The following is a 24672-nucleotide window of genomic DNA, read 5'->3' on the forward strand; positions in this document are numbered from 1 at the left end:
CTGGGCTCCAGGTGGCGTTTCACTGTGGAAATGCACAAGAGCCCCCGCCGGCCCCGTGCTCCAGGCGGCGTTTCACCGTGGAAATTCACAAGATCCCCCCGCCGGCCCTGGGCTCCAGGCGGCGTTTCACCGTGGAAATGCACAAGAGTCTCCCTGGGCTCCAGGCGGCGTTTCACCATGGAAATGCACGAGAGCCCCCCTCGGGCTCCAGGCGGTGTTTCACCGTTGAAATGTACGAGAGCCCCCCCGGGCTCCAGGCGGTGTTTCACCGTGGAAATGCACGAGAGCCCTGCCGGGCGTTTGTGCGCTTCAGAGCGGACGTGCCCATATCGACTAATCGAAGTGTTGATGGAAATTTCGTCGACTGTTCGGTTGGTTGACCAGTCGATTTTTAACATCCCTAAAGGGAGGCGGCTGCAGAGCTGGTGCTCGCTGGGTGCCCTCTGGCCCTGGACGCGCCTGGGCTGTGACGCCGTGGTGCCCGGGGGAGGCCAGAGGGACCGGCAGCAGCAGGAGCTGTGCAGGCGCGTGTGGCCGGGGGTGGTTCTGGGCGTGGCAGGGCACCGCGGGGCCTGCTCAGTGCAGTGTGAATGAGACCTGTGCCGAGGGCCATTGCCTGCCCCGGAGCGTGAAATGGGCTGGTGGTGAGGCGCGGCGGCGCGTGCGCTGGAGTGTGCAATGAGCTGGGGGTGGGCAGTGTTCTCGCTGCCCTGCTCCTCGGCCCGTGTCCGGCCTAGAGATGGGTGCCGGCCCCCGGAGGCGAGCGTGACTCGTGGCTGAGCGCAGGGGCTCTGTGGCGCGGGGGGCTGGGGGAGCAAGGCGCTTGCCGATTGATCGCCATGTGGCTGGGGGGAGGCGAGGTGAATGGGAACCCTGGGCAGGCCGGGTCTCCTTGGCAAGGACGAGGACTGCGCGTAGCCGTGTGCTGCTGCCGTGGGGCAGGCGCTGGGCCTGGCGCCTGGCCTGGCCCCCCTGCCTGCCCGCTGCCGCCGGGCCTGGAGGAAGGCGGGCGGACGTGGACAGCCAGTGACCTGGAGCTGGAAGGCGGAGTGGCCGGAGCACAGCCGGCCGCCTGGCGTAGCCACCTCCCGGGGTGCAGCTGAGCTGGTCCCTAGGGCGCTGGTGTCGGGGCCGGGAGAGTGTGGCCTCCCCAGGGCGGAGAGCGTGGCGCTCGGTGCGATGGGGGGAAGGCAGCTGGGGCGGCTCTGGGGTGGCGGGGGAGGCAGGCTCCCTTAGCGCACCCAGCTCTGCACGCTCCCTGGAGGGCATGGCTAGCAGCCGGGACTGAGGCCGTGCGGTGGCTCCCATGTGCTCGGTCATTCCTGGGGCGGCTCTGGGGTGGCAGGGGAGGCAGGCTCCCTTAGCGCACCCAGCTCTGCACGCTCCCTGGAGGGCATGGCTAGCAGCCGGGACTGAGGCCGTGCGGTGGCTCCCATGTGCTCAGTCATTCCTGGGGCGGCAGTTGCTCCGGGCTGGCGCTTTCCCCACTCGCTGGGCGAGCTCGGGCTCGCGGCGGCTGGCCTGGGAGGGCAGGGCAGGCGGGGAGCTGAGCCGCGGGGAGCGTGCCCGGAGTCTCCGGTCTTGTTGCTGGGCCTTGGCCCTGGCTCTCGCTGAGCGTGTCTGGCTCACGGGAAGGGCAGGCGTTGTCCCTGCGCGTGGGGCAGGAGCGGAGGGGCTGGGGCTGCTGTGGGCCGGAGCCCTCCTACCTCCCCCCAGGCTAACAGCTTCAGGAGCCTGCGGCGAAGCTGCTGCTGTTGGAGCGGGAGCAGCCGTGCGGCTCGCTGACTCGGAGCCGGAGCCGGAGCCGTGCCAAAGTGAAGGTTTCCCCGTAACCACATCCCTGGCCACATTGGGCAGCGGCGTTTGCGGAGCGTGGCGGCCTCGTGCCACTGGCTTTGGGGCCTGGGTGGGCAGCCGTGCGCTGCTCTGCGGGGCCCCTGCTGGGCCTGCCCAGGGAGCATCCCCGTGAGATGGACTCGGCAGAGGCGTAGAAAGGCCCCGGGAGCCCCCGCGATGCCCAGGCCAGCTGCGCTCCAGGCAGGTCTCCTGGCAAGAGCCGGTCCTGCCCCGTGCTGCGGGTCGCCAGGCCCTGCCGTGGGCGTGTTCTCTTCAGGCCGGCAGTAGAGGGGGCCTGGAGCCCGGGGCGTGATGGGCTGAGGGGGCTGCCTTCGAGCCCCCTGCTGCAGGACCTGTTCTGCGCGGTGCCCTTCCTCCAGCTCGGCTGGGCATGGGGTGGCAGGCGTCCCCCCCAGGGCTGGGCAGCTGGCAGGCGCCGTGGCTTGCGTCACCATGCAGCGCGGGGAGGAGCACCCTCTGGGCGTGGCAGGAGCGGGGCTGGGCTGGCGGCTGTGCGGTCGCTTGGGCTGCGGGCGGGCGGGGGAGTGCCCCAGCCGGCAGGAGGCGGGCTGCAGCGGGACAGGCAGCCGAGACGCTTTCAGACCCAGAGCTGGGCGTGGCTGAGGTGCGACCGCAGAGGGCACCAGCTTCCTGGCACGGGGCTGCGGCCTGGCTCCCGCGCTCTGGGCGGCTCTTGCCGGGGAGCTGGGGAGAGACCCTCGGTGCTGGGTCCCTGCTGGGAGCCCTCGGGAGCTGCCCCCCAAGCACAGAGCTGGCACGCTCCAGCCCTCGGCAGGCAGCGCGCCGACCCCGGCCCTGCTGTTGGCTCCGGTTTCGGGGAGGGGGGGGGGAAGGAGCCTAATGCACCGGAGGTGCCTCGGAAATGAGCCTTGGATGAATTCCTGGCCCTATTGATCCGCCGGCAGCTCTGCACCCTGCCGCTCGCAGCCTCGCCCGGCGCTGCGGCCCCAGATTAATGGCCCGGGAGCTGTCCATCCGTCACTTCGCGTTAATTACTGGCGAGGTGTTTTTCTGACAGCGGCCCGTGATGGATCCCCCTGCCCAGAGTGGGCAGCGATTCATCACAAGGCCACGCCCCCCCGGCTTCCTGCCCCGACCGCAGGACAGACCCCCAGCCATCCGTCTCCATAAACGCTGCCTGATGCATATTGATAGGGGCCTGGGGCTGGCAGATAGCAAGGCACCTCTTATGCCAAAGATGATGAAAAATAAATCTCCGCCGGCAAGGGGCGGCTGAGCAGGGCTCTGCCACGCTGCGTGGCCAGGCTGCAGGTGGCATGGTCTAGTGGTTGGCGCACAGGACAGGGAGACTCCCAGCTCTGCCATGGCTTCGCTCTGTGACCTTGGGCTGGTTGCGTGTGGCTGCCTCGGTTTCCCCGTCAGCGCGGTAGGGCCCTGCCAGGGAGTGCCGCAGTGCTACTGCCCTGCCAGCTTGGCAGGGGCGGGCTGCGTGCTCGCTGCCGGCTCGTGGCATGGGGCACCCTGGCCACGGGGCCGGGCTGAGCCTGAGCACGGCTGGGTGCTGCTTCTGCGGATGGCAGCGAGCAGCGGAGGTGCGGATGCTCAGGAGGGAATTGATTCGTGCACTGACGAATGTAGCTTCATTACAGCCCAGCTAATTACTCACTGACCTCTCTAATGGATGGCTCTGGAGTCCGGGGGCTCCTGAGAGGGAAAGTTGCAGAGCGCTGCCTGGAGTTGTCTCCCCGACACCCGGCCTGTGCTGCTCAGAGCGCTTGCTGGACAGCTGCACCCGACAGCAGGACAGCGGCTCCCTGTGGCTCTGGGCGGCCCGGGGTGCTCCCTGTGTGGGCACAAGGGTGGGCGTGACCCCCTGTGGTTCTGCTTCTGCCTGTCTCCTCGGAGCAGGCTCCTGGCTGCCTAGGAAAGGCCTGGCTCGCGGCCCGGCTCTCTGCACCCCGCTTCGAGCCGGGTGCAAGGCCCCGTCTCGGCCCTGACCGTCCGCAGCGCCCGAGCCCCCGGCCACGCCTGAGGGAGACGAGCATCCCTGGGCTCCGCGGGACCGGCTCTGACCTCTAGTTCCTCTGACTCTCGTCCTGGACCGGTGAATCCGGGGCCCTGAGCCTGGGGCCTCCTGCCTCGGCTCTCCCCCGGCCATGGCTCTGCTGAGCCCTGTGGGAGCTGCCCAGAGGGTAAACGGGGCGGGGGCATGGCAGCACTTCCAGCAGGCGCCTGGTCAGCTGCCCACCCAGCCCCTCCTGGCTGGCTGTGCCCGGGTCTCGCCAGGCTGCGGTGGTGCTGGGAAGGGGCAGAAGAGCCGAGTGCCGGAGGGGCTTGGCTCCGCGGTTATGGGGCACGGTGCCCTCGTGGGGGCCGTAATAACCACCCAGGAGGCAGCTAACGTAGCCCAGGTGGGAGGGGGGTCCTCGGTGAGGAGCTGGTGCCAGGCCCGAGCCCTAACCGGGGTGGGCAGGAGCGCCTCCGCAGGTCAGACCCAGCCCGCCGCGCAGGTGGATTGGGCCCAGCCCATGGGCCGGGGCCAGGGAGCGCGCAGTCTCCTTCCCCGCCGGGGCGCGCGGCGCTAAGACAGCTGGCGGGTGACTCTCTGCGCCGCACGTCCCTGCAGGGCGGGGCCGGGAGCACGAGACTTCCTGCACTGCCCTGCGCCCAGGCCCTCGTGGGCCTGGTGGGCCTGGGGCGGAGGGGGGGGCAGTCTTCTCCCGCCCTGCAAGGCTTAGAGCGAACAGCTGGCTGTTCTCTGGGGGGGCGGCAAAGACGTCACGTGCTCCCCCACCCCCGGCCAGTCAAGGTCTGTGGTGGGGGAGCATGGAAGTGTCCTGGCCCCGCCCCTTCAGAAATGAGACGTGCCCCCCTTCTGAAAGGATTGCCCCCCCCCATAGCGATTAGATTGCCCTTCTGCAAGCGCCGGCCCGGCAGCACCAGAGCACAGCCCCGAGGGCCTTCGGCTGGGTCTCCGTCGCGGCCCTGGCTCCGCGCCTGTGACGGACCGGGCTGGGTCTGGGCACAGCTGAGGGCGTCTGCTCAGGGCGAATTGCTCAAATCTGGGGCTCCTTACAGCCCCCAGACTGGTGACCTCTCCGAACAGGCCACACACCAGTCCCACAGAGCGCTTCAGCTGCCTGCCTGAAGCCTCACGAGCAAAACCCCTCCGACACCCCAGCAATATCCGTGCCCCAGATGGCCCCGGGCCTCATACACAGGTGGGGGGTCCTAGCACCCAATCCCACCTACCCCGAACAAGTTCTGTCCGGTTCCAAGAAACCAGCCACAGATCCCTGGTCAATTTACCCTCTGGACCTTACCCACAAATCACGCTGGGCCAATCCTTTAGAATCTAACATCTAAAGGTTTATTAACACAAGAAAGAAAAGCAGGAGAGTGAGGTTGTTAAAGAATAGTATGTTACATGCACCGAATCTCCCAGTTCTCGATGCAGGCTCTAGCAGAGATGTTGCAGCTGCTGGTTTAAAAGTCCTTGTTGCACATCCTACGATCAGGATGGGTTCACAGGTCTTCCGGGCTCTTCAATCCCTGCAGTGCTGCCTCTGGGATGAAGTGCTGAACTGAGAACCAAAATGGCATCGACCACATGGCCTATTTATACCCCCTTCCTGGCCTCTTCTGGTCTCAGCCGGTCACCTGGCCCTCCGCCTCTCTCTGCTGGCAGCTCTTGGGTCTCCGCCCTCCTGCTTTAGGTGTGTCCTTGGCCCATCGAGTGCCATTGTCCCACAGGGCCTCGCTAAGCAGCCTGTCCATAGCCATGCTCAAGCACATTCAGGGAAATATTCAGTTTCCACACAGATTCCAGATTCCTACCTACACACACAGACATTCTACTCTCACATGACCAGCGTGCACAGGATCAGCACACAACAAGCTCCCATTCAATACCCCACATGGCCCCTTTTATACCATTGTTGGGGCCAGCACCCCCACCTAGGTGTGCAGCCACGATCCGGCTGCTTCCCTCCAATTCCAGTAACGTGACAAAGCCGCTTTCCCCTTCCTGCCCCTCCGGGCAGTCCTGGCCTGAAGCGCGGGGGGAGCTGGGCAGCGGCTGGTGGGAAATGAGTGTCGGCTTCATCTCGGCCGCTGTGGGGAGCGGCGGGTTGTGGTGCTCCCGTCGGGAGCTGGCCCCAGCTGGGGCGGTGGGTGCACTGCCGCGGGTACCCATAGCCAGTCTGGTTAAGGGGCGTGTGCGCTAGCTAGCCTGGATTCCCTGAGGTCAGAGCCCCGGGGGGTGTGTCTGGGGCTGCGATCTGTGCGCTGTGCCCTGCCGACCCTGGCCTGCCCACAGACGTGGCAAATGCAGCTCTGCCGGGCCCTGGGCTGGGACAGCCCTTCTCCACGGAGCCAGCCCGCTGGGTTTCAGGAGCAGCGAGAGCGGCCGGGTAATGAATTGGAAGGGAGGCTCGGATTTGCCCCAGGTCTCCAGCGGCCCGTGTCCCGTAACTTCGCTGCCGCAGCCTGGGGCCAAACGCTGTCTCTCCTGCAGGTGGAGGCGGCGCCATGCAGCAGGAGGGGCAGAGGAGCCGGGCCCGGCCCAGGAAGCCCGACATGGCCCTCTACGTGCCCAAAGCGCGGCGGGAGATGGCAGCCCCGGGAGCAGCGCCGGCGCTGGGGAGCCTCCGTGGGCTGCGGAAGGAGGGCTCCAGAGGCCGCGGGGAGAGGCAGAGTCCCAGCCGTGGCACCTGCGAGCACGTGGCCAGAGAGGGGAAGACACGGAAGCGCGCGCCCCTGGAGGACAGCACACAGGGCAGCGCGCCAGGGCAGCCCAGCGGAGCCGGTGCCGAGGGCTGGGCCCAGTCTCGTGCACTTGACCAAAGCCCTGTGGCCCCAGAGGAGCAGCTGTGGGCGCCGGCGGAAAGAAACCTCGCCAGCGAACAGGCCAGTCCTCGGGAACCCCGCCTGGGCCACGCTCCCAGTGAGGAGCCGGCGCGCAGCAAGCCAGGGTGCTGGGCTCCACGGACAGATACGGGGACGTGTTCCCGTCTCTCGCTTGTGCCACCGCATGGAGCGGCCGAGCAGGCACAGGGACATGGGGGCCCCTTGGCCGGGCCAGGTACTTCCCCTCAGCGTAGCCAGGGGGGCACTGAGGAACGATCAGAGCGTGCAGGGAGCAGTAGCGCTCCTGAGCGTGTAGGCAAGAGCACCCTGGACCAGGCGGGAGTGGGAGTGGGTAGCCCCTCTGAGCCTGAAGAGACGAGCACCTGTAGCAGGTCTGAGCGTGCAGCTCTGAGTGGGGAGAGCACAGCGAGTGCATTCGAGCTTCAAGAGGAGGATGCCACAGATCAGAGCTCAAGTGTGTGTGAACTTATAGGGGAGATCGCTGCAGGCCACAACAGGGAGCATGCAGGAAGCACGTGCGAGCTTGCAGGGGAGAGCGCGGGAAGCACGTGCGAGCTTGCAGGGGAGAGCGCGGGAAGCATGTGCGAGCTTGCAGGGGAGAGTGCCGCAGGTCAGAACAGGGAGAACCCAGGAAGCGCCCTTGAGCTTGCAGGGGAGAGCCCGGGAAGTGCCCATGAACTCGCGGGGGAGAGCCCAGGAAGCGTGTGTGAGCTCGCAGGGGAGAGCCCAGGAAGCGTGTGCGAGCTCGCAGGGGAGAGCCCGGGAAGCGTGTGCGAGCTCGCAGGGGAGAGCCCGGGAAGCGTGTGCGAGCTCGCAGGGGAGAGCCCGGGAAGGGCGTGCGAGCTTGCAGGGGAGAGTGCTGCAGGTCAGAACAGGGAGAGCCTGGGAAGCGCGTGGGAGCTCACAGGGGAGAGCCCGGGAAGGGCGTGCGAGCTCACAGGGGAGAGTGCTGCAGGTCAGAACAGGGAGAGCCTGGGAAGCGCGTGCGAGCTCGCAGGGGAGAGTGCTGCAGGTCAGAACAGGGAGAACCCAGGAAGCGCCCTCGAGCTTGCAGGGGAGAGCCCAGGAAGGGCGTGCGAGCTCGCAGGGGAGAGCCCGGGAAAGGTGTGCGAGCTTGCAGGGGGGAGTGCTGCAAGTCAGAACAGGGAGAACCCAGGAAGCGCCCTCGAGCTCGCAGGGGAGAGCCCGGGAAAGGTGTGTGAGCTCGCAGGGGAGAGTGCTGCAGGTCAGAACAGGGAGAGCCTGGGAAGCGCGTGCGAGCTCGCAGGGGAGAGTGCTGCAAGTCAGAACAGGGAGAACCCAGGAAGCGCCCTCGAGCTCGCAGGGGAGAGCCCGGGAAAGGTGTGCGAGCTCGCAGGGGAGAGTGCTGCAAGTCAGAACAGGGAGAGCCTGGGAAGCGCGTGTGAGCTCGCAGGGGAGAGCCCGGGAAAGGTGTGCGAGCTCGCAGGGGAGAGTGCTGCAGGTCAGAACAGGGAGAGCCCAGGAAGGGCGTGCGAGCTTGCAGGGGAGAGTGCTGCAGGTCAGAACAGGGAGAGCCCAGGAAGGGCGTGCGAGCTTGCAGGGGAGAGCCCGGGAAGGGCGTGCGAGCTCACAGGGGAGAGTGCTGCAGGTCAGAACAGGGAGAGCCCGGGAAGCGCGTGCGAGCTCGCAGGGGAGAGCCCAGGAAGGGCGTGCGAGCTTGCAGGGGAGAGTGCTGCAGGTCAGAACAGGGAGAGCCTGGGAAGCGCGTGCGAGCTCGCAGGGGAGAGTGCTGCAGGTCAGAACAGGGAGAACCCAGGAAGCGCCCTCGAGCTTGCAGGGGAGAGCCCAGGAAGGGCGTGCGAGCTCGCAGGGGAGAGCCCGGGAAAGGTGTGCGAGCTTGCAGGGGAGAGTGCTGCAAGTCAGAACAGGGAGAGCCTGGGAAGCGCGTGCGAGCTCGCAGGGGAGAGCCCGGGAAGGGCGTGCGAGCTCACAGGGGAGAGTGCTGCAGGTCAGAACAGGGAGAACCCAGGAAGTGCCCTCGAGCTCGCAGGGGAGAGCCCGGGAAAGGTGTGCGAGCTTGCAGGGGAGAGTGCTGCAAGTCAGAACAGGGAGAACCCGGGAAGCGCGTGCAGGCTCGCAGGGGAGCGCGCCCCGGGTCAGGTGGGTGGCAGGGCAGGACTATCTGACAGTGAGGGTGGGAGCGCTGCTGAACCTGAGCAGGCGTGTGGGCCGGAGGCCGCTGGGACGGATCCTGGTAGCGGGGCCCTGCCGGCAGGCGTGGCCGAGGCCAGAGGCAGCATGCCGCTGTGCGGGGAGCAGGTGCCCTGTGGCTCCCGCGGCTCTGCTGCAGGGGCTCCCCCCTCTGCACTGGGGCACTCGGCCGCTCAGGGGAGCAGGGCGCGCAGCCCTTCATTGGAGGTCCCGGGCAGCCGCCAGGCCGAGCTGGCGAGGCTGCCGCATGCGGAGCCTGGAGCAGACAGGGAGGATGCGGGCCCTGTGCCCGAGGGCAGCACAGAAGGGCCTGAGCAGCCAGGCGTCGGAGCCCGGAGCACCAGCGGAGCTGCGGCCGAGGAGAGCTGGGACTCGCTCTTCAACGACGCTGGAGACTGCCTGGACCAGCGCCTGCTGGACGAGGTATGTTCCGTCGCTCTCGGGCCTGACCCTCGCTGCTAGTGCTGGGGTGAGCTGCTCCCGCCCCGGGGACCAGACAGGGCGTGAGGGGCAGGAGGAGCGGTCTGGAGCTCTGCCCGGGCCCCAGGTCGTTCCCTGCAGCCCCCGTGCAAGGCGGTCGTGTGCTCGTGCATGGCGCTGGCACGGAGCGGCAGAGCTGGCCTGTGGACCGCCTGCCCCCGGCTGTCACGGCCGGCATGCGTGGCTGTGGGTCAGGGCGATCTTTCCCTGGCTGAGAACATCCGGGGAAACCACAAGGGCCGGTGCCACCTGCTCCCCGCCGGAGGCTGGAGAGATGCGTCTGCTGCCTGGGCTGTGCGGCGTCTGGCACTCCCGGGGCGGTGTTCCATGCCTAGCATGCAGGTACAGGGATGCCAGGGCTGCAGCTGCGCCCTGGTGAGGCAGCCTTGGACTGGAAGAGCAGTGGGGCGCCCTAGGGAAGCGACAGCTGCTTGCTCAGCCGAGTCGTTTCCGTCTGCTGCACGAGGGGCTTGGTGTGCGGAGGCTCAGAGCGGAGGGAGTGCAGCTGGAATCCATGGCTGCGCGCTCCCGCCGGTAATCTGCAGGGCCCTTCGTTCCCCGCGCTCGTTCAAACGAGCATCCGCCTGCTGGGCGGGCACCGTCTCAGCGCCTAAGAGGAGCCAAAATGGCCGAAACCGTGCCGTTACCAGGGCTCACTAATAGCCCTCTGCATGGGGGTCGCAGCAGCTGGGACCGCAGGAACAGGGGGGCATGTCCCTGCCGCCGTACAACCCTGCCAGATCCAGCCCCCAGGAGGCTCCCGTGCCCCTCCCACAGCGCGGGCTAGTTTCAGGGGGCGGGGAGCGGGGATGCAAGCGCTACGCCTGGGCCAGGAGCCCGTGTGCCATCTGGTGCCTGTCCAGCCATGCGTGACCCGCCTGCACCAGCGGTGTCACTCGTGTACGTGGCTGTCGTCCTTGCGCTGTCGCTGGGCGTGCATAGCCCATCGGCCCCCTTTGGTCCGCCCTAGAGCCCTGTGCGGATACCAGCTTTGTCCACCCTGTCGGCGGAGAGGAGCTGCGGCGGTGGCTGCCTGTGGAAATGAAGTGGCTACCCACAGGCTTACTGGGCGCTGGTCATCCGAGCCCGTCCCACCGCTTACGCCCCCACTGGCTCCGTCCTGTGGAGAAGGGGCTCTCGGGCCGGGACACAGCTCGGTGCTGAAGAAGCCGACGTCTGTGAACTGCAGCCCACCTGCCTGTCTGCAAGATGTGCTGCGGGTGGGGGTGAAACAGGTGCAGTCCTGTGCAGTGTGATTGTGCAGGGGGCAGAGTTAGGGTGAAGCAAGAGCTTAGCTCTCCATTCCTAGCTTCACCACCCTGGCACTGCCCCTGGCAGGAGTGGAAGGCTCCAAACTTCCTCCTCCTGCTGCGAAAGTGGAGAAGAAACTTCGAAATGAGCAAAATGCAGGACAATGTAGCACTTTAAAGACTAACAAGATGGTTTATTAGGTGATGAGCTTTCGTGGGCCAGACCCACTTCCTCAGATCAAATAGTGGAAGAAAACTGACAGAACCATATATGCTACCTGGGCCATAAGGTGGGGAGCGGCTGCTTGAAGCCAGAGCCGGCCAAAGTGGAGGCCATCCGGGACTGGCCTGTGCCCCAGCCCAAGAAGCAGGTCCAGGCTTTCATTGGGATGGCGGGGTACTACCGGAGCTTTGTGCCCAACTTCAGCTCCATCGCTGCCCCGATCACAGAGCTGTGCAGGAAGGGGAGGCCAGACAGGGTGGTCTGGGCGGAGCAGTGCCAGGGGCTCTCTGTGCACTGAAGGGAGCCCTGGCCAAGGCCCCAGTGCTGGTAAACCCAGACTGACAAGCCCTTTATGGTGTTTACTGACGCCTCGGACACCGGGCTGGGGCGGTGCTGATGCAGGTGGGCGAGAAGGGGGAGCGACGCTACGCGGCCACAGAGAAGGACGCCGGGCGATGGGGTGGGCCCTGCAAAGCTGCAGCCCGACCCGTCTGGCCGGCGTTTCACGGTGTGACTGACCCCGCCCCCGACCTGGCTGCACCAGACGAAGGGACCAAGGCCAAGCTGCTGCGGTGGAGCCTGCTCCTGCAGGACCAGGACATGGAAGTGACCCACGGCAAGGGGAGCGCCAACGTCATCGCCCGTGGGGGGGCCCGAACCTCCCCAGGCCACAGGCAGCGCGGCCCCGCTCAGCTCGCTCGGAGGCGGGAGAGTTGTTGTGTAGTTGTGATGGCGCGTTGGGGTCCCCCGTCTCCTGCACCCCGAAATGGCACAAACAGACCGCACCAGCCGGTGGAATAGAGGAAGTTTATTGCCTCTCCAGGATACAGCACAGCACAGATGGAATCTAGTTACAGGAACTGGGGCTAAGAGGCCTCAGGCCCCCTTGAGATGGGGGAGACTGGGCCCCTAAACTCCAGCCCCTCTCCCTAGGCTGTCTCCTCCATGCTCCCAGACAGCAACTAACCCCCTCTCCTCCAGCCCTGCCCCCCAGCCAAGGCAGCATCCACCTTCCTTTGTTCCTCTCCATGGGGGGTGTCTGGTTCAACAGGTTTGGCGACACCTTTGCATAATGAGGTTTTCCCTGCTGGGTCTTGCTCCAGACAGCAGGGGTCACCACAGCCCAGCAAGTACCCCCACTACGGCACAGTAGTGTCAGTACCGGGTTGGTTGCTGTGCTGGGGCTGTGGGGGACCCCCACTGGCAGCTGTCTGTGAGCACGGCCCGCGGGGGGGGGGGGGGGGGGGACAAAGGACTTGCGGGCGGCGGGAGAGTCCGTGGCTGTCTGGGAAGCATGGAGAGCAGTGGCTAAGCTGGGGGCCTAGGGGCGATGGACCCCTAACCCTGGGGTCTGAGGCACCCTGGCCCCTGTAGCCACATCCCATATGGGCTGCGCTGTATTCTGGAAAACCAAGAAACCCCGCTCCATTCTACTGGCTGGTGGAGACTGTTCTGGCTGCTACGGGGGTGCTCGGGAAGCCCCCAACTCGCCGTCACACTGCTCACCCCAGCAGGCCCTGCGGCACGGGGGCAGCGATGCAGTAACGCCCGGGTCGGAACAGACACTGCGAGTGGCTGGTGAAAGGTCCCCGTGGCGTCGCGCTCTCCGTGGCGTGTGCCGAGTTGCTGGACGCTGCGGCGCAGCGGGCGGGTTTCTGGTGGATTTGTTAGCTGCCCTGGGAGCGGTGCGGTCTGTGTTCCCACCATCCTTGGGGCGGGCAGCGCAGCAGTTGCCACAGGCGTTCCCCCCTCGGTCCCAGGAGGGCGTCCCACACTGCTGTGCTGGGATCCTGAGAGCAGCTGGCTTTCAGCGACCCACGCGCAGGGCAGGCGGGGCACTGAGTGCCTTGAAGAGTTGGGAGCCCCCCCTTTGTGAACTGTTAATGGAGACACCTGGGCTGCCCGCCGTAGTCCTAAGAACCTCAGAGCGGCCAGACGGGGTCAGAGCCAAGGGCCCTGTTTGCCGGCAGGGGCCACTGCCAGGTGCCCCACAGGGAGTGAACAGAATCCTCAGTTGATCCCTCCCCGTCACCCATTCCCAGCCTCTGACACACAGAGGCCAGGGGCACCACCCAGCCCATCCTGGCCAGCAGCCATTGAGGGACCGAACCTCCAGGAATCTGTCTAGCTCTCTGTTAAAGTGCTGGTCTTCACCGCCTCCTCTGGCGAGGAGTTCCACAGGTTGGCACTGTGCTGCATGAAGAAAAACCTCCCTTTGTTACCCAGTCACCTAGTTTGGTGAGATCTTTTTGAAGCTCTTCACAGGCTGCTTTGGTCTTAACTATCTTGAGCAGTTTGGGATCATCTGCAAATTTTGCCACCTGCCTGTTTACCCCGTTCTCCAGATCATTTATACAGAAATTGAATAGGATGGGTCCCAGGACAGACCCTTGGGGGACCCCACTAGTTACCTCTCTCCACTCGGAAAACTGACCATTTATTCCTGCCCTTTGTCTTCTGTCTTTTAACCAGTTCTCAGTCCACGAAAGGACCTTCCCTCTTATCCCATGACAACTTCCTTTACTTAAGAGCCTTTGGTGAGGGACCTTGTCAAAGGCTTTCTGGAAACCTAAGTACACTAGATCCACTGGATCCCCCTTGTCCACATGTTTGTTGACCCCTTCAAAGAACTCTAGTAGATTAGTAAGGCAGGATTTCCCTTTGCAGAAACCATGTTGGCTTTCCCCAACAAATTACATTCATCCAGGTGTCTGACTGTTTTATTCTTTACTATTGTTTTAATTAATTTGTGCAGTACAGATGTTAGACCTGCTGGTCTGTACTTGCCAGGATCACCTCTAGAGCCCTTTTGAACTATTGGTGTCAGTTAGCTCCCTTCCAGTCACTGGGCGAGGAAGCTGGTTTAAAGGTCGGTTACAAATCCCAGGTAATCGTTCTCGTTTCCCATTGGGGTTCTTTCCGAACTCGGCAGTGACTTTATCGTCTGAGCGCTCCTTTAGCATCGCGATTGTCCAGCGGCCCACTGCTTGTTCCTGCTTCTGACGGACTTAACCACACGCTGCTGTTACTCCCGGAGCGTTTGGCTGGCTGCTCTTCCAACTCCTTCTTGGCTTTTCTGCCCATAGCTTGACACTTAGTCGGGGAGAGGTGGCTGGGGTGAGGAGCGGCTGTTCTGCGGCCAAGCTTCGCCACCCTTACAGCTTCATCCCACTTACAGCGCTAATTCCGCCTGTTTCTTGTGTACGCACATGCCCGCGTGCGCCCCAGAGGCCTGGCCCAAGCTCTCGCAGGTGGCGCCGAGTTAATTAGTTTTTTAGGAACCCAGAAGTTCACGTTCGTCCTCGTGTGCTGCCCCCAGCTGCGTGTGCCGAGTCTGGAGGTTCCTGCAAGCAGTGTGCGTTGGCCGCCAGGCGCCGGGGCTCCAGGCCGAGGCCGTAGAGATGGTGCAGGCCGATGTCTTCCCGCCACGCGGCCTGCGCCAGACTCGCCGGTGTCCTCGGCTCCCTGTGGCGCGTGCTTACAGTGGGCGGGTTTCTGTCCCGGCAGAGAGCGCGTCCCCTTCTCGTCCCCTCAGGGAGACGCGTCGCGCACAGGCCGGGGGTTCACAACCCGCCTTTGCTGCCCTGGCTGTTCCTCAGCGAGCAACAAACAGCAACGTTGTCCCTAGTGCCCGGGGGAGGCTCCTGCTTGCGCTGCCGCTCTGCCCCCGGACTCATGGGGGTCTGGAGCTGCCAGGAGTCGGCTGTGGGCCTGGGACCCCTCCCCTTCCACGCCGGCAAGGGGAGGAGGTAGGCTCGAGGGATCGTCCTGCAGCAGACGCACAGACACACTCTGCTTTGATGGTGAGGGCCCAGGAGAGACCGCGCCTGCTGCCCTCCTCCCAGGGCCAGTGCGGTGTCCTGGGGCAGCCAGAGACCATAGGACACCTGCTGTCCCCTGCTCAGGGTCACCCCTCCTGTCATTCCCAGGCGCCAGGCACAGCCGTGGCACTGTCAGGGCGGCCAGCGCTACGGGCCCTGGGTTGCTTGGCGGGGTGGGCAGAGGCGGCACCAGACAGACCCAGAAGGACAGGATTCCAGTCTCCCGACGGGCGGAACCTCCCCCAGCTGAGCGCACTCTTGCCCAGGCCAGAGCAGGAGCCCTGTTTTGTGTCCCCAGACCCCTGGACTGGCTTTGTCGGGAAGGGGAGGGAGCCAGTTCCAGAGATCCCCAGAGCAGCTGGCTGAGGCGGTCGCCCACTGTCTCTGCTGGGCACAGGTCCCAGAGCTCGTCTGAGCCTCGGAGCCTCCACACCGCTTACTAGACACTCCAGAGCCGCGTGGCGTGGCCAGCTGTAGAGAGCCAGGGCGTTAGGACGAGCCCTCGCCTCCTTGTTGCCAAGCTGTCAGAGCAGAGCCTGAAAGGGGTCTCTGGCCATTCCCAGCCAGCAGCGGGCCAGGGTTCCTGCCCCAGAGGTGGCGTTACCGAGCCGTGTAGGAACAGAGCCTGAAAGGGGTCTCTGGCCGTTCCCGGCCGGCAGCGGGCGAGGGTTCCTGCCCCAGAGGTGGCGTTGCCGAGCCGTGTCGGAGCAGAGCCTGAAAGGGGTCTCTGGCCGTTCCCGGCCGGCAGCGGGCCAGGGTTCCTGCCCCAGAGGTGGCGTTGCTGAGCCGTGTAGGAGCAGAGCCTGAAAGGGGTCTCTGGCCGTTCCCGGCCGGCAGCGGGCCAGGGTTCCTGCCCCAGAGGTGGCGTTGCTGAGCCGTGTAGGAGCAGAGCCTGAAAGGGGTCTCTGGCCGTTCCCGGCCGGCAGCGGGCCAGGGTTCCTGCCCCAGAGGTGGCATTGCTGAGCCGTGTCGGAGCAGAGCCTGAAAGGGGTCTCTGGCCATTCCCAGCCGGAAGCGGGCCAGGGTTCCTGCCCCAGAGGTGACGTTGCCGAGCCGTGTAGGAGCAGAGCCTGAAAGGGGTCTCTGGCCGTTCCCGGCCGGCAGCGGGCGAGGGTTCCTGCCCCAGAGGTGGCGTTACCGAGCCGTGTAGGAGCAGAGCCTGAAAGGGGTCTCTGGCCGTTCCCAGCCGGCAGCGGGCCAGGGTTCCTGCCCCAGAGGTGGCGTTGCCGAGCCGTGTAGGAGCAGAGCCTGAAAGGGGTCTCTGGCCATTCCCAGCCGGCAGCAGGCCAGGGTTCCTGCCCCAGAGGTGGCGTTGCTGAGCCGTGTAGGAGCAGAGCCTGAAAGGGGTCTCTGGCCGTTCCCGGCTGGCAGCGGGCGAGGGTTCCTGCCCCAGAGGTGGCGTTGCCGAGCCGTGTAGGAGCAGAGCCTGAAAGGGGTCTCTGGCCGTTCCCGGCCGGCAGCGGGCGAGGGTTCCTGCCCCAGAGGTGGCATTGCTGAGCCGTGTCGGAGCAGAGCCTGAAAGGGGTCTCTGGCCATTCCCAGCCGGAAGCGGGCCAGGGTTCCTGCCCCAGAGGTGGCGTTGCTGAGCCGTGTAGGAGCAGAGCCTGAAAGGGGTCTCTGGCCGTTCCCGGCCGGCAGCAGGCGAGGGTTCCTGCCCCAGAGGTGGCATTGCTGAGCCGTGTCGGAGCAGAGCCTGAAAGGGGTCTCTGGCCATTCCCAGCCGGAAGCGGGCCAGGGTTCCTGCCCCAGAGGTGACGTTGCCGAGCCGTGTAGGAGCAGAGCCTGAAAGGGGTCTCTGGCCGTTCCCGGCCGGCAGCGGGCGAGGGTTCCTGCCCCAGAGGTGGCGTTACCGAGCCGTGTAGGAGCAGAGCCTGAAAGGGGTCTCTGGCCGTTCCCGGCCGGCAGCGGGCGAGGGTTCCTGCCCCAGAGGTGGCGTTGCCGAGCCGTGTAGGAGCAGAGCCTGAAAGGGGTCTCTGGCCATTCCTGGCCGGCAGCGGGCGAGGGTTCCTGCCCCAGAGGTGGCGTTGCTGAGCCGTGTAGGAGCAGAGCCTGAAAGGGGTCTCTGGCCGTTCCCGGCCGGCAGCGGGCGAGGGCTCCTGCCCCAGAGGTGGCGTTGCCGAGCCGTGTCGGAGCAGAGCCTGAAAGGGGTCTCTGGCCGTTCCCGGCCGGCAGCGGGCCAGGGTTCCTGCCCCAGAGGTGGCGTTGCTGAGCCGTGTAGGAGCAGAGCCTGAAAGGGGTCTCTGGCCGTTCCCGGCCGGCAGCGGGCCAGGGTTCCTGCCCCAGAGGTGGCGTTGCCGAGCCGTGTAGGAGCAGAGCCTGAAAGGGGTCTCTGGCCATTCCCGGCCGGCAGCAGGCCAGGGTTCCTGCCCCAGAGGTGGCGTTGCCGAGCCGTGTAGGAGCAGAGCCTGAAAGGGGTCTCTGGCCATTCCTGGCCGGCAGCGGGCGAGGGTTCCTGCCCCAGAGGTGGCGTTGCCGAGCCGTGTCGGAGCAGAGCCTGAAAGGGGTCTCTGGCCGTTCCCGGCCGGCAGCGGGCGAGGGTTCCTGCCCCAGAGGTGGCGTTGCTGAGCCGTGTCGGAGCAGAGCCTGAAAGGGGTCTCTGGCCATTCCCAGCCGGCAGCGGGCCAGGGTTCCTGGGCGAGGGTTCCTGCCCCAGAGGTGGCGTTGCCGAGCCGTGCGCCTCCTAGAGAGGGAGGGTCGGTCCTTGGAGCTTTTTGTGTCCCTGCGGGAACCGCTCCCTCTGCTCCAGCCACCGCCTGGGCCCAGCAGATCTGCGTCAGCGCTGCTGTTGGGGTCTTGCCCCCCCCCAGAGCGCTGCCCGTGGGGCACCCGCCGTGGAACGCACCCGCTCAGGGCGCTGGAAGGAGGCGGTGCCGAGGGCTTGCTGTGCAGCAGATCTGCTCTCACTGCAGCCTGGCCCGGGGGCGGTGAGGGGGAGGGGGGTGTGACGGCGCGTTGGGGGTTCCCCGTCTCCTGCACCCCGAAATGGCACAAACAGACTGCACCAGCCGGTGGAATAGAGGAAGTTTATTGCCTCTCCAGGATACAGCGCAGCACAGATGTAGTCTGGTCACAGAGCTGGGCTAGGATGCCTCAGGCCCCCTTGAGTTGGGGGGAGACTGGGCCCCTAAACTCCAGCCCCTTTCCCTAGGCTGTCTCCTCCATGCTCACAGACAGCAACTAACCCCCCCTCTTCCAGCCCTGCCCCCCAGCCAGGGCAGCATCCACCTTCCTTTGTTCCTCTCCATGGGGGGTGTCTGGCCACTGGTTTGCATAGTGACTCATCCTGTTTTGCTGGGTCATGGTCCCCACGGCAGCCAGTGGGGGTTACCCCAGAGCCAGCAGCATAGAAACCAGCCAGGTACCCCCACTACGTCACAGTTCTCCCCCCTCCGAGAGCGAACTGAGCAGGGTCACTCCGCTCGTGACCTAGGGTAGTTCGGGTCCTCTGCGTGGGAACCCGCCCTGGGGACATGGGTGCTCCCCTTGACTTGGGCCTGGTGAGGCCCCACATGAGCTGGCTTCCCTCTGTCCACTCGCCGCCCCGCTCCAGGGCGACTGGCACGGGCCTGTCCTCGGGGGTCACTCCCACCCTTCCGCTGGCCTTGATCTCTGGCCAGGGTCTCTCGGGCCGGGACCATGAGCCCAGCGAGCCTTCTCTGGACAGCCAGGGCGGCTTCCACCCCCGATGCTCCATCCAGGGAGGTCTTCCCCTCCCATAACTCTCTCAGCAAACCCAGAGGGTCCTCTATCTGGGGTAGAGACCCCCAAGCCGCTTTCCTACTGTCTTGGGCCTTCCCGCCCCTCTGGCAGGAGTCACAGGACCGGCAGTACCGCTGCACGGCTGTAAAGATTCCCGGCCAATAGAAGTGCTGGAGCAGCTTCAGCCGGGTGCTCCGGATCCCCCGGTGGTCCCCAACGGGGACATCGTGGGCCAAATACAGCAGCTTGAGGCGATACTTTCGGGGGACGACCAGCTGCCGCTGGACCCCCCATGCCCTGGCCTTCCTGGGGGGAAGCCATTCACGGAACAGGAGTCCACGCTCCCGCAGGAATCTCTCCTGGCCACCTCTCCCCCGGGGCTGAGCTGCACGGAGGCCAGCCTGGTCCCTCAGCCTCTGCAAGGAGGGGTCTGCCTGCACCTCAGCCTGGAATTCAGCTGCTGAGGCAGGGATCGGGACCTGTCCCCCACCTCTGCCTAGGTCCGGAGTCCCAGCCTGGCTGGACCCCGTGTCCGCTGGGATGGGACCCTGAGGCTGCTGCCAGGAGTCCTTCCCTGGACCCACGTTGTCAGCACGCCGCTGGCTCTGGCTCTGGGTGGTGACTAGAGCCCGCTGGGATTCATGGGGCCACTCCTCTAGGTCATTCCCCATCAGCACCTCGGTGGGCAAGTGCGTGTGCACCCCCACTTCCTTGAGGCCTTCCTTCGCTCCCCATTTCAGATGCACCCGGGCTACAGGCACCTTAAACGGGGACCCATCTATGCCCTTCAGGGTCAGCTGGGTGTGGGGTAGTATCCGCTCTGGGGCCACGATGTCGGATCGGGCCAGAGTCACCTCCGCCCCCGTGTCCCAGAAGCCCGTCACCTTCCTACCATCCACCTCCAGGGGTACGAGGCACTCGCTCCGCAGGGGCCGTCCTGCCCCCACCTGGTACACGGAGAAATCCGCCTCCCGAGGGTCAGGCCTCCCAGGGGAGGTGCACTGAGCATCCTTCCCCTCTCTCTGAGCTGAGGTTTGCCTGCCAGCCCCTGCCTCTGGGGCAGCCTGCCCTTCCTCCCGCCCCAGCCAGTTAACCCTGGAAAGTCCCCGGTCCTGGGACCTGGTGCACTGAGCCCTCTTGTGGCCTTTTTGCCCCCAGCGATGGCAAGTTAGGCTTTGGGCTGTCTCTGTCCAGGCCCTGGCTGGTTCTCTGGGGGTATCGATGACTGGTCCTGGTCCCTGGGGCTCGCCTCGGAGGTGTCTCTCTCCGTTGCTCAGCCAAGATCCGGTCTCTGCGCGGTTCCCTCTCTCTCCAGGACTCCCGTTCACACCCGGACCGGCTCTCCGTGAACTCATCCGCCAGCCTTCCGGCCTCCTGGGGGGTCTCTGGTCTCCGGTCCTTGAGCCACAGCCTCAGTTTGGGTGTGCACGCTTCATAGAACTGCTCCATCATGACCAGCTTGAGCAGCTCCTCTGCAGTCTGGGCTCCGACTCCAGACACCCACTTGCGGCCGTATTGCGCCAGGCGGGAGGCCAGATCCACATAGGTCTCCCCTGGCCCTTTCCGTACCCCCCGGAACTTCTTCCTGTACATCTCGGGGGTCAGCCCGATCTTCTGCAGCAGGGCCTCCTTGACTCGGCTGTAATCCCCTGGCTGTAGGTCCTCCTGCTGACTGAGCACTCCGGCCGCCTCCTGGCTCACTGCGGGGATGAGCTCCTGCAGCCAGTCAGCTGGGGGAACCCGTTGCAGCCCACAGGCCCTCTCAAAGGAGCTGAGGAACCCGTCTATGTCGCCCACGTCCTTCAATTGGGCCACCACGAGCCTCTCCAAGCGTCTGGCAGTCCTGGGACCTTGGGGCCCATCCGCACTTGGCGCAGCCAGTGCCCCGCTGGTTCTCCGCTCTGCCATGGCCAGCTCATGCTGCCGCTGCCTCTCTCGATCTTGGCGCTCCTTCTCTCGATCTTGGCGCTCCCTCTCTCGGTCCTGGCGGTCCTTCTCTCGGTCCTCTACTTCCAATTCCCTGATCCGCAGCTGGATCTCCAGCCGCCGCAGCTCCGCTGGGCTGGCCCCTGCCCTAGATGGGCTACGGCTTGCAGGCCTCCCGGGAGACGCTGTCTCATCTCTCCGTTGGGTTCCAGCGCTCCTCCCCCTCTCTGAGTCTGACACACTCTCAGGTGGGGTCTGGCTGCTTCCCCTGGGACAAGATCCTGGCCCTGTGGCTGGTCATTCTCTTCCAGCTGGGCAATCAGCTGGGCCTTGGTTGCTTTCCGCACAGGCAAGCCCCTCTCTCTGCACAGCCCCACCAGCTCTGCCTTCAAGAGTCGGGCGTAGGCCATCTGCCCGCTGGGCCCCTCGGTGCAGACTCACCAGTCTAGTGCTGCAGCACCCCACGATTCCCAGGAACCGCTTCGCTCTGTCTCCAGCACGCCTGGCTCCAGGGCTCTTGCTTCTACTGCGCCTTGTCACTTGCCGCTGGAAGCTCCATCCACGGGGTGCAGTGCATCCCACTTCTGACACCAGTGTGACGGCGCGTTGGGGTCCCCTGTCTCCTGCACCCCGAAATGGCACAAACAGACTTCACCAGCCGGTGGAATAGAGGAAGTTTATTGCCTCTCCAGGATACAGCACAGCACCGATGTAATCTGGTCACAGAGCTGGGCTAGGATGCCTCAGGCCCCCTTGAGATGGGGAGAGACTGGGCCCCTAAACTCCAGCTCCTCTCCCTAGGCTGTCTCCTCCATGCCCCTAGACAGCCAGCAACCAACCAACTAACTTCCAGCCCTGCCCCCCAGCCAGGGCAGCATTCACCTTCCTTTGTTCCTCTCCATGGGGGTGTCTGGCCACTGGTTTGCATAGTGACTCATCCTGTTTTGCTGGGTCGTGGTACCCACGGCAGCCAGTGGGGTTACCCCAGAACCAGCAGCATAGAAACCAGCCAGGTACCCCCACTATGTCACAGGGGGCTTGCGGGCTCTGGCTTCAGGCTCCCCGTGGAGCTCAATGCTCCCCCAAGCACTGCTCTTGCCCCCTGCCGTGGGCTGACTTCTCCGCCCCATGGAGCGAGCTGCCGGGGCTGGGCAGAGGGGTGCAGCCGGGCTGGGCCGCCATTCCTGCACCCCTGCCTGCCACGCCAGGGAGCGATCAGACGCGGCAGGAGAGGGGAGGGCGGCGTTCTCACGCCAGGCAGTGCCAGCATCAACGGGCACCCTGCATCTCGCTCGCGGGAGCCTGCCCCGCCCTGCGCCCTAGTGGGCAGCCCGTGGGTACAGGCGTGGGGTGGGCAGTGTGAGGGGCGTGCAGGGAGATTAGCTGTGGGAAAGAACCGGGCGCAGTGCGAGAGGCCGATCGATGGCTCCTCGCGTCCCCGGGGCCGTTAATCCATCTCCGGGGCTGAGGGCTGGCGCCCGGGCTGGGAGCTTGCCCCATTCATCATCCTGACGCCTGCCAGCCAGGCCACCAAGCTGCAGAGCGTGGGCGGGGCAAGGGCCGGGGTGGAACAGCTGGTCCCACCCTGGCACCCCGGGTAGCTCTCAGCCTGCTGTGTCCCCCAGCTGGCGGGCGGCCAGAAGCCGAGCAGCAGCCTGCAGGGGCCCCGCTTTGACTACTATGGCTGGCAGCCCGGCGAGCCGGACCTCAGCGACTCGGAGCTGCCCCACGTCATCGAGATCTACGACTTCCCGCAGGACTTCAGCACTGCCGACCTGCTGCGCGTCTTCTGCAGCTACCAGTGAGTGCTGGCCTGGGCGGGGTCGCGCCTGCCCCCCCGGCCCTGGCCCCGCCCTCCGGCCCCGCCCCCTGGCCCAGCTCCTGCCCCCCAGCCCCGCCCCCCAGCCCCGCTTCCCTGGCCCCAATTCCTGCTCGCCCTTTGCCTCTGCAGCTACCAGTGAGTGCTGGCCTGGGCGGGGTCGCGCCTGCCCCCCGGCCCTGGCCCCGCCCTCCGGCCCCGCCCCCTGGCCCAGCTCCTGCCCCCCAGCCCCGCCCCCCAGCCCCGCTTCCCTGGCCCCAATTCCTGCTCGCCCTTTGCCTCTGCAGCTACCAGTGAGTGCTGGCCTGGGCGGGGTCGCGCCTGCCCCCCGGCCCCGCTCCCGCCCCCCGGCCCCGCTCCCGCCCCCCAGCCCCGCTCCAGCCCCCCAGCCCCACCCCCCAGCCCCAATTCCCTGGCCCCAATTCCTGCTCGCCCTTTGCCTCTGCAGCTACCAGTGAGTGCTGGCCTGGGCGGGGTCGCGCCTGCCCCCCGGCCCTGGCCCCGCCCCCCCCGGCCCCGCTCCCGCCCCCCAGCCCCGCTCCCGCCCCCCAGCCCCGCTCCAGCTCCCCAGCCCCACCCCCCAGCCCCAATTCCCTGGCCCCAATTCCTGCTCGCCCTTTGCCTCTGCAGCTACCAGTGAGTGCTGGCCTGGGCGGGGTCGCGCCTGCCCCCCAGCCCTGCTCCCGCCCCCCGGCCCCGCCCCCTGGCCCAGCGCGGGCCCCCCAGCCCCGCCCCCCGGCCCCGCCCCCTGGCCCAGCGCCTGCCCCCCAGCCCCGCCCTCCGGCCCCGCCCCCGGCCCAGCGCCTGCCCCCCAGCCCCGCTTCCCTGGCCCCAATTCCCGCTCGCCCTTTGCCTTTGCAGCTACCAGTGAGTGCTGGCCTGGGCGGGGTCGCGCCTGCCCCCCAGCCCTGGCCCCGCCCTCCGGCCCCGCCCCCCGGCCCAGCTCCTGCCCCCCAGCCCCGCCCCAGCTCCCCAGCCCCGCCCCCCAGCCCCGCTTCCCTGGCCCCAATTCCCACTCGCCCTTTGCCTCTGCAGCTACCAGTGAGTGCTGGCCTGGGCGGGGTCGTGCCTGCCCCCCCGGCCCTGGCCCCGGCCCCGCCCTCCGGCCCCGCCCCTGGCCCCGCTCCCGCCCCCCGGCCCCGCTCCCGCCCCCCGGCCCCGCTCCCGCCCCCCAGCCCCAATTCCCTGGCCCCAATTCCCGCTCGCCCTTTGCCTCTGCAGCTACCAGTGAGTGCTGGCCTGGGCGGGGTCGCGCCTGCCCCCCGCGGCCCTGGCCCCGCCCTCCGGCCCCGCCCCCTGGCCCAGCTCCTGCCCCCCAGCCCTGGTCCAGCTCCCCAGCCCCGCCCCCCAGCCCCGCTTCCCTGGCCCCAATTCCCACTCGCCCTTTGCCTCTGCAGCTACCAGTGAGTGCTGGCCTGGGCGGGGTCGCGCCTGCCCCCCGACCCCGCTCCCGCCCCCCAGCCCTGCTCCAGCCCCCAAGCCCCGCCCCCCAGCCCCGCTCCAGCCCCCGAGCCCCGCCCCCCAGCCCCGCTTCCCTGGCCCCAATTCCTGCTCGCCCTTTGCCTCTGCAGCTACCAGTGAGTGCTGGCCTGGGCGGGGTCGCACCTGCCCCCCAGCCCTGCTCCGGCCCCCCAGCCCTGCCCCCCAACCCCGCCCCCCAGCCCTGCTTCCCCGGCCCCAATTCCCGCTCGCCCTTTGCCTCTGCAGCTACCAGTGAGTGCTGGCCAGGGCGGGGTCGCGCCTGCCCCCCGACCCCGCTCCCGCCCCCCAGCCCTGCTCCAGCCCCCCAGCCCTGCCCCCCGGCCCTGCTTCCCTGCCCCAATTCCCGCTCGCCCTTTGCCTCTGCAGCTACCAGTGAGTGCTGGCCTGGGCGGGGTCGCGCCTGCCCCCCAGCCCTGCTCCCGCCCCCCGGCCCCGCCCCCTGGCCCAGCGCGGGCCCCCCAGCCCCGCCCCCCGGCCCCGCCCCCTGGCCCAGCGCCTGCCCCCCAGCCCCGCCCTCCGGCCCCGCCCCCGGCCCAGCGCCTGCCCCCCAGCCCCGCTTCCCTGGCCCCAATTCCCGCTCGCCCTTTGCCTCTGCAGCTACCAGTGAGTGCTGGCCTGGGCGGGGTCGCGCCTGCCCCCCAGCCCTGGCCCCGCCCTCCGGCCCCGCCCCCCGGCCCAGCTCCTGCCCCCCAGCCCCGCCCCAGCTCCCCAGCCCCGCCCCCCAGCCCCGCTTCCCTGGCCCCAATTCCCACTCGCCCTTTGCCTCTGCAGCTACCAGTGAGTGCTGGCCTGGGCGGGGTCGTGCCTGCCCCCCCGGCCCCGGCCCCGCCCTCCGGCCCCGCCCCTGGCCCAGCTCCCGCCCCCCGGCCCCGCTCCCGCCCCCCAGCCCCAATTCCCTGGCCCCAATTCCCGCTCGCCCTTTGCCTCTGCAGCTACCAGTGAGTGCTGGCCTGGGCGGGGTCGCGCCTGCCCCCCAGCCCTGCTCCGGCCCCCCAGCCCTGCCCCCCAACCCCGCCCCCCAGCCCTGCTTCCCCGGCCCCAATTCCCGCTCGCCCTTTGCCTCTGCAGCTACCAGTGAGTGCTGGCCAGGGCGGGGTCGCGCCTGCCCCCCGA

At 67.1% G+C, this 24672-nt stretch overlaps 1 protein-coding gene across 1 annotated transcript in view; it reads left to right on the top strand.

The window, feature by feature from the left end:
* R3HCC1L (R3H domain and coiled-coil containing 1 like) overlaps window positions 1-24672 on the top strand; it is a 49042-nt gene that overhangs the window by 12903 nt on the left and 11467 nt on the right. Inside the window, exons 2-3 of the mRNA XM_075916367.2 lie at window positions 6335-9282; window positions 21884-22059. Of these exons, the coding sequence (XP_075772482.2) occupies window positions 6349-9282; window positions 21884-22059 (3110 nt within the window). The 5' untranslated portion in view covers window positions 6335-6348. The remainder of the gene's footprint in view (window positions 1-6334; window positions 9283-21883; window positions 22060-24672) is intronic.

Source organism: Pelodiscus sinensis, chromosome 8, assembly GCF_052426305.1.
Source record: "Pelodiscus sinensis isolate ZL-2025 chromosome 8, ASM5242630v1, whole genome shotgun sequence".
NCBI classification, from domain to species: domain Eukaryota; kingdom Metazoa; phylum Chordata; order Testudines; family Trionychidae; genus Pelodiscus; species Pelodiscus sinensis.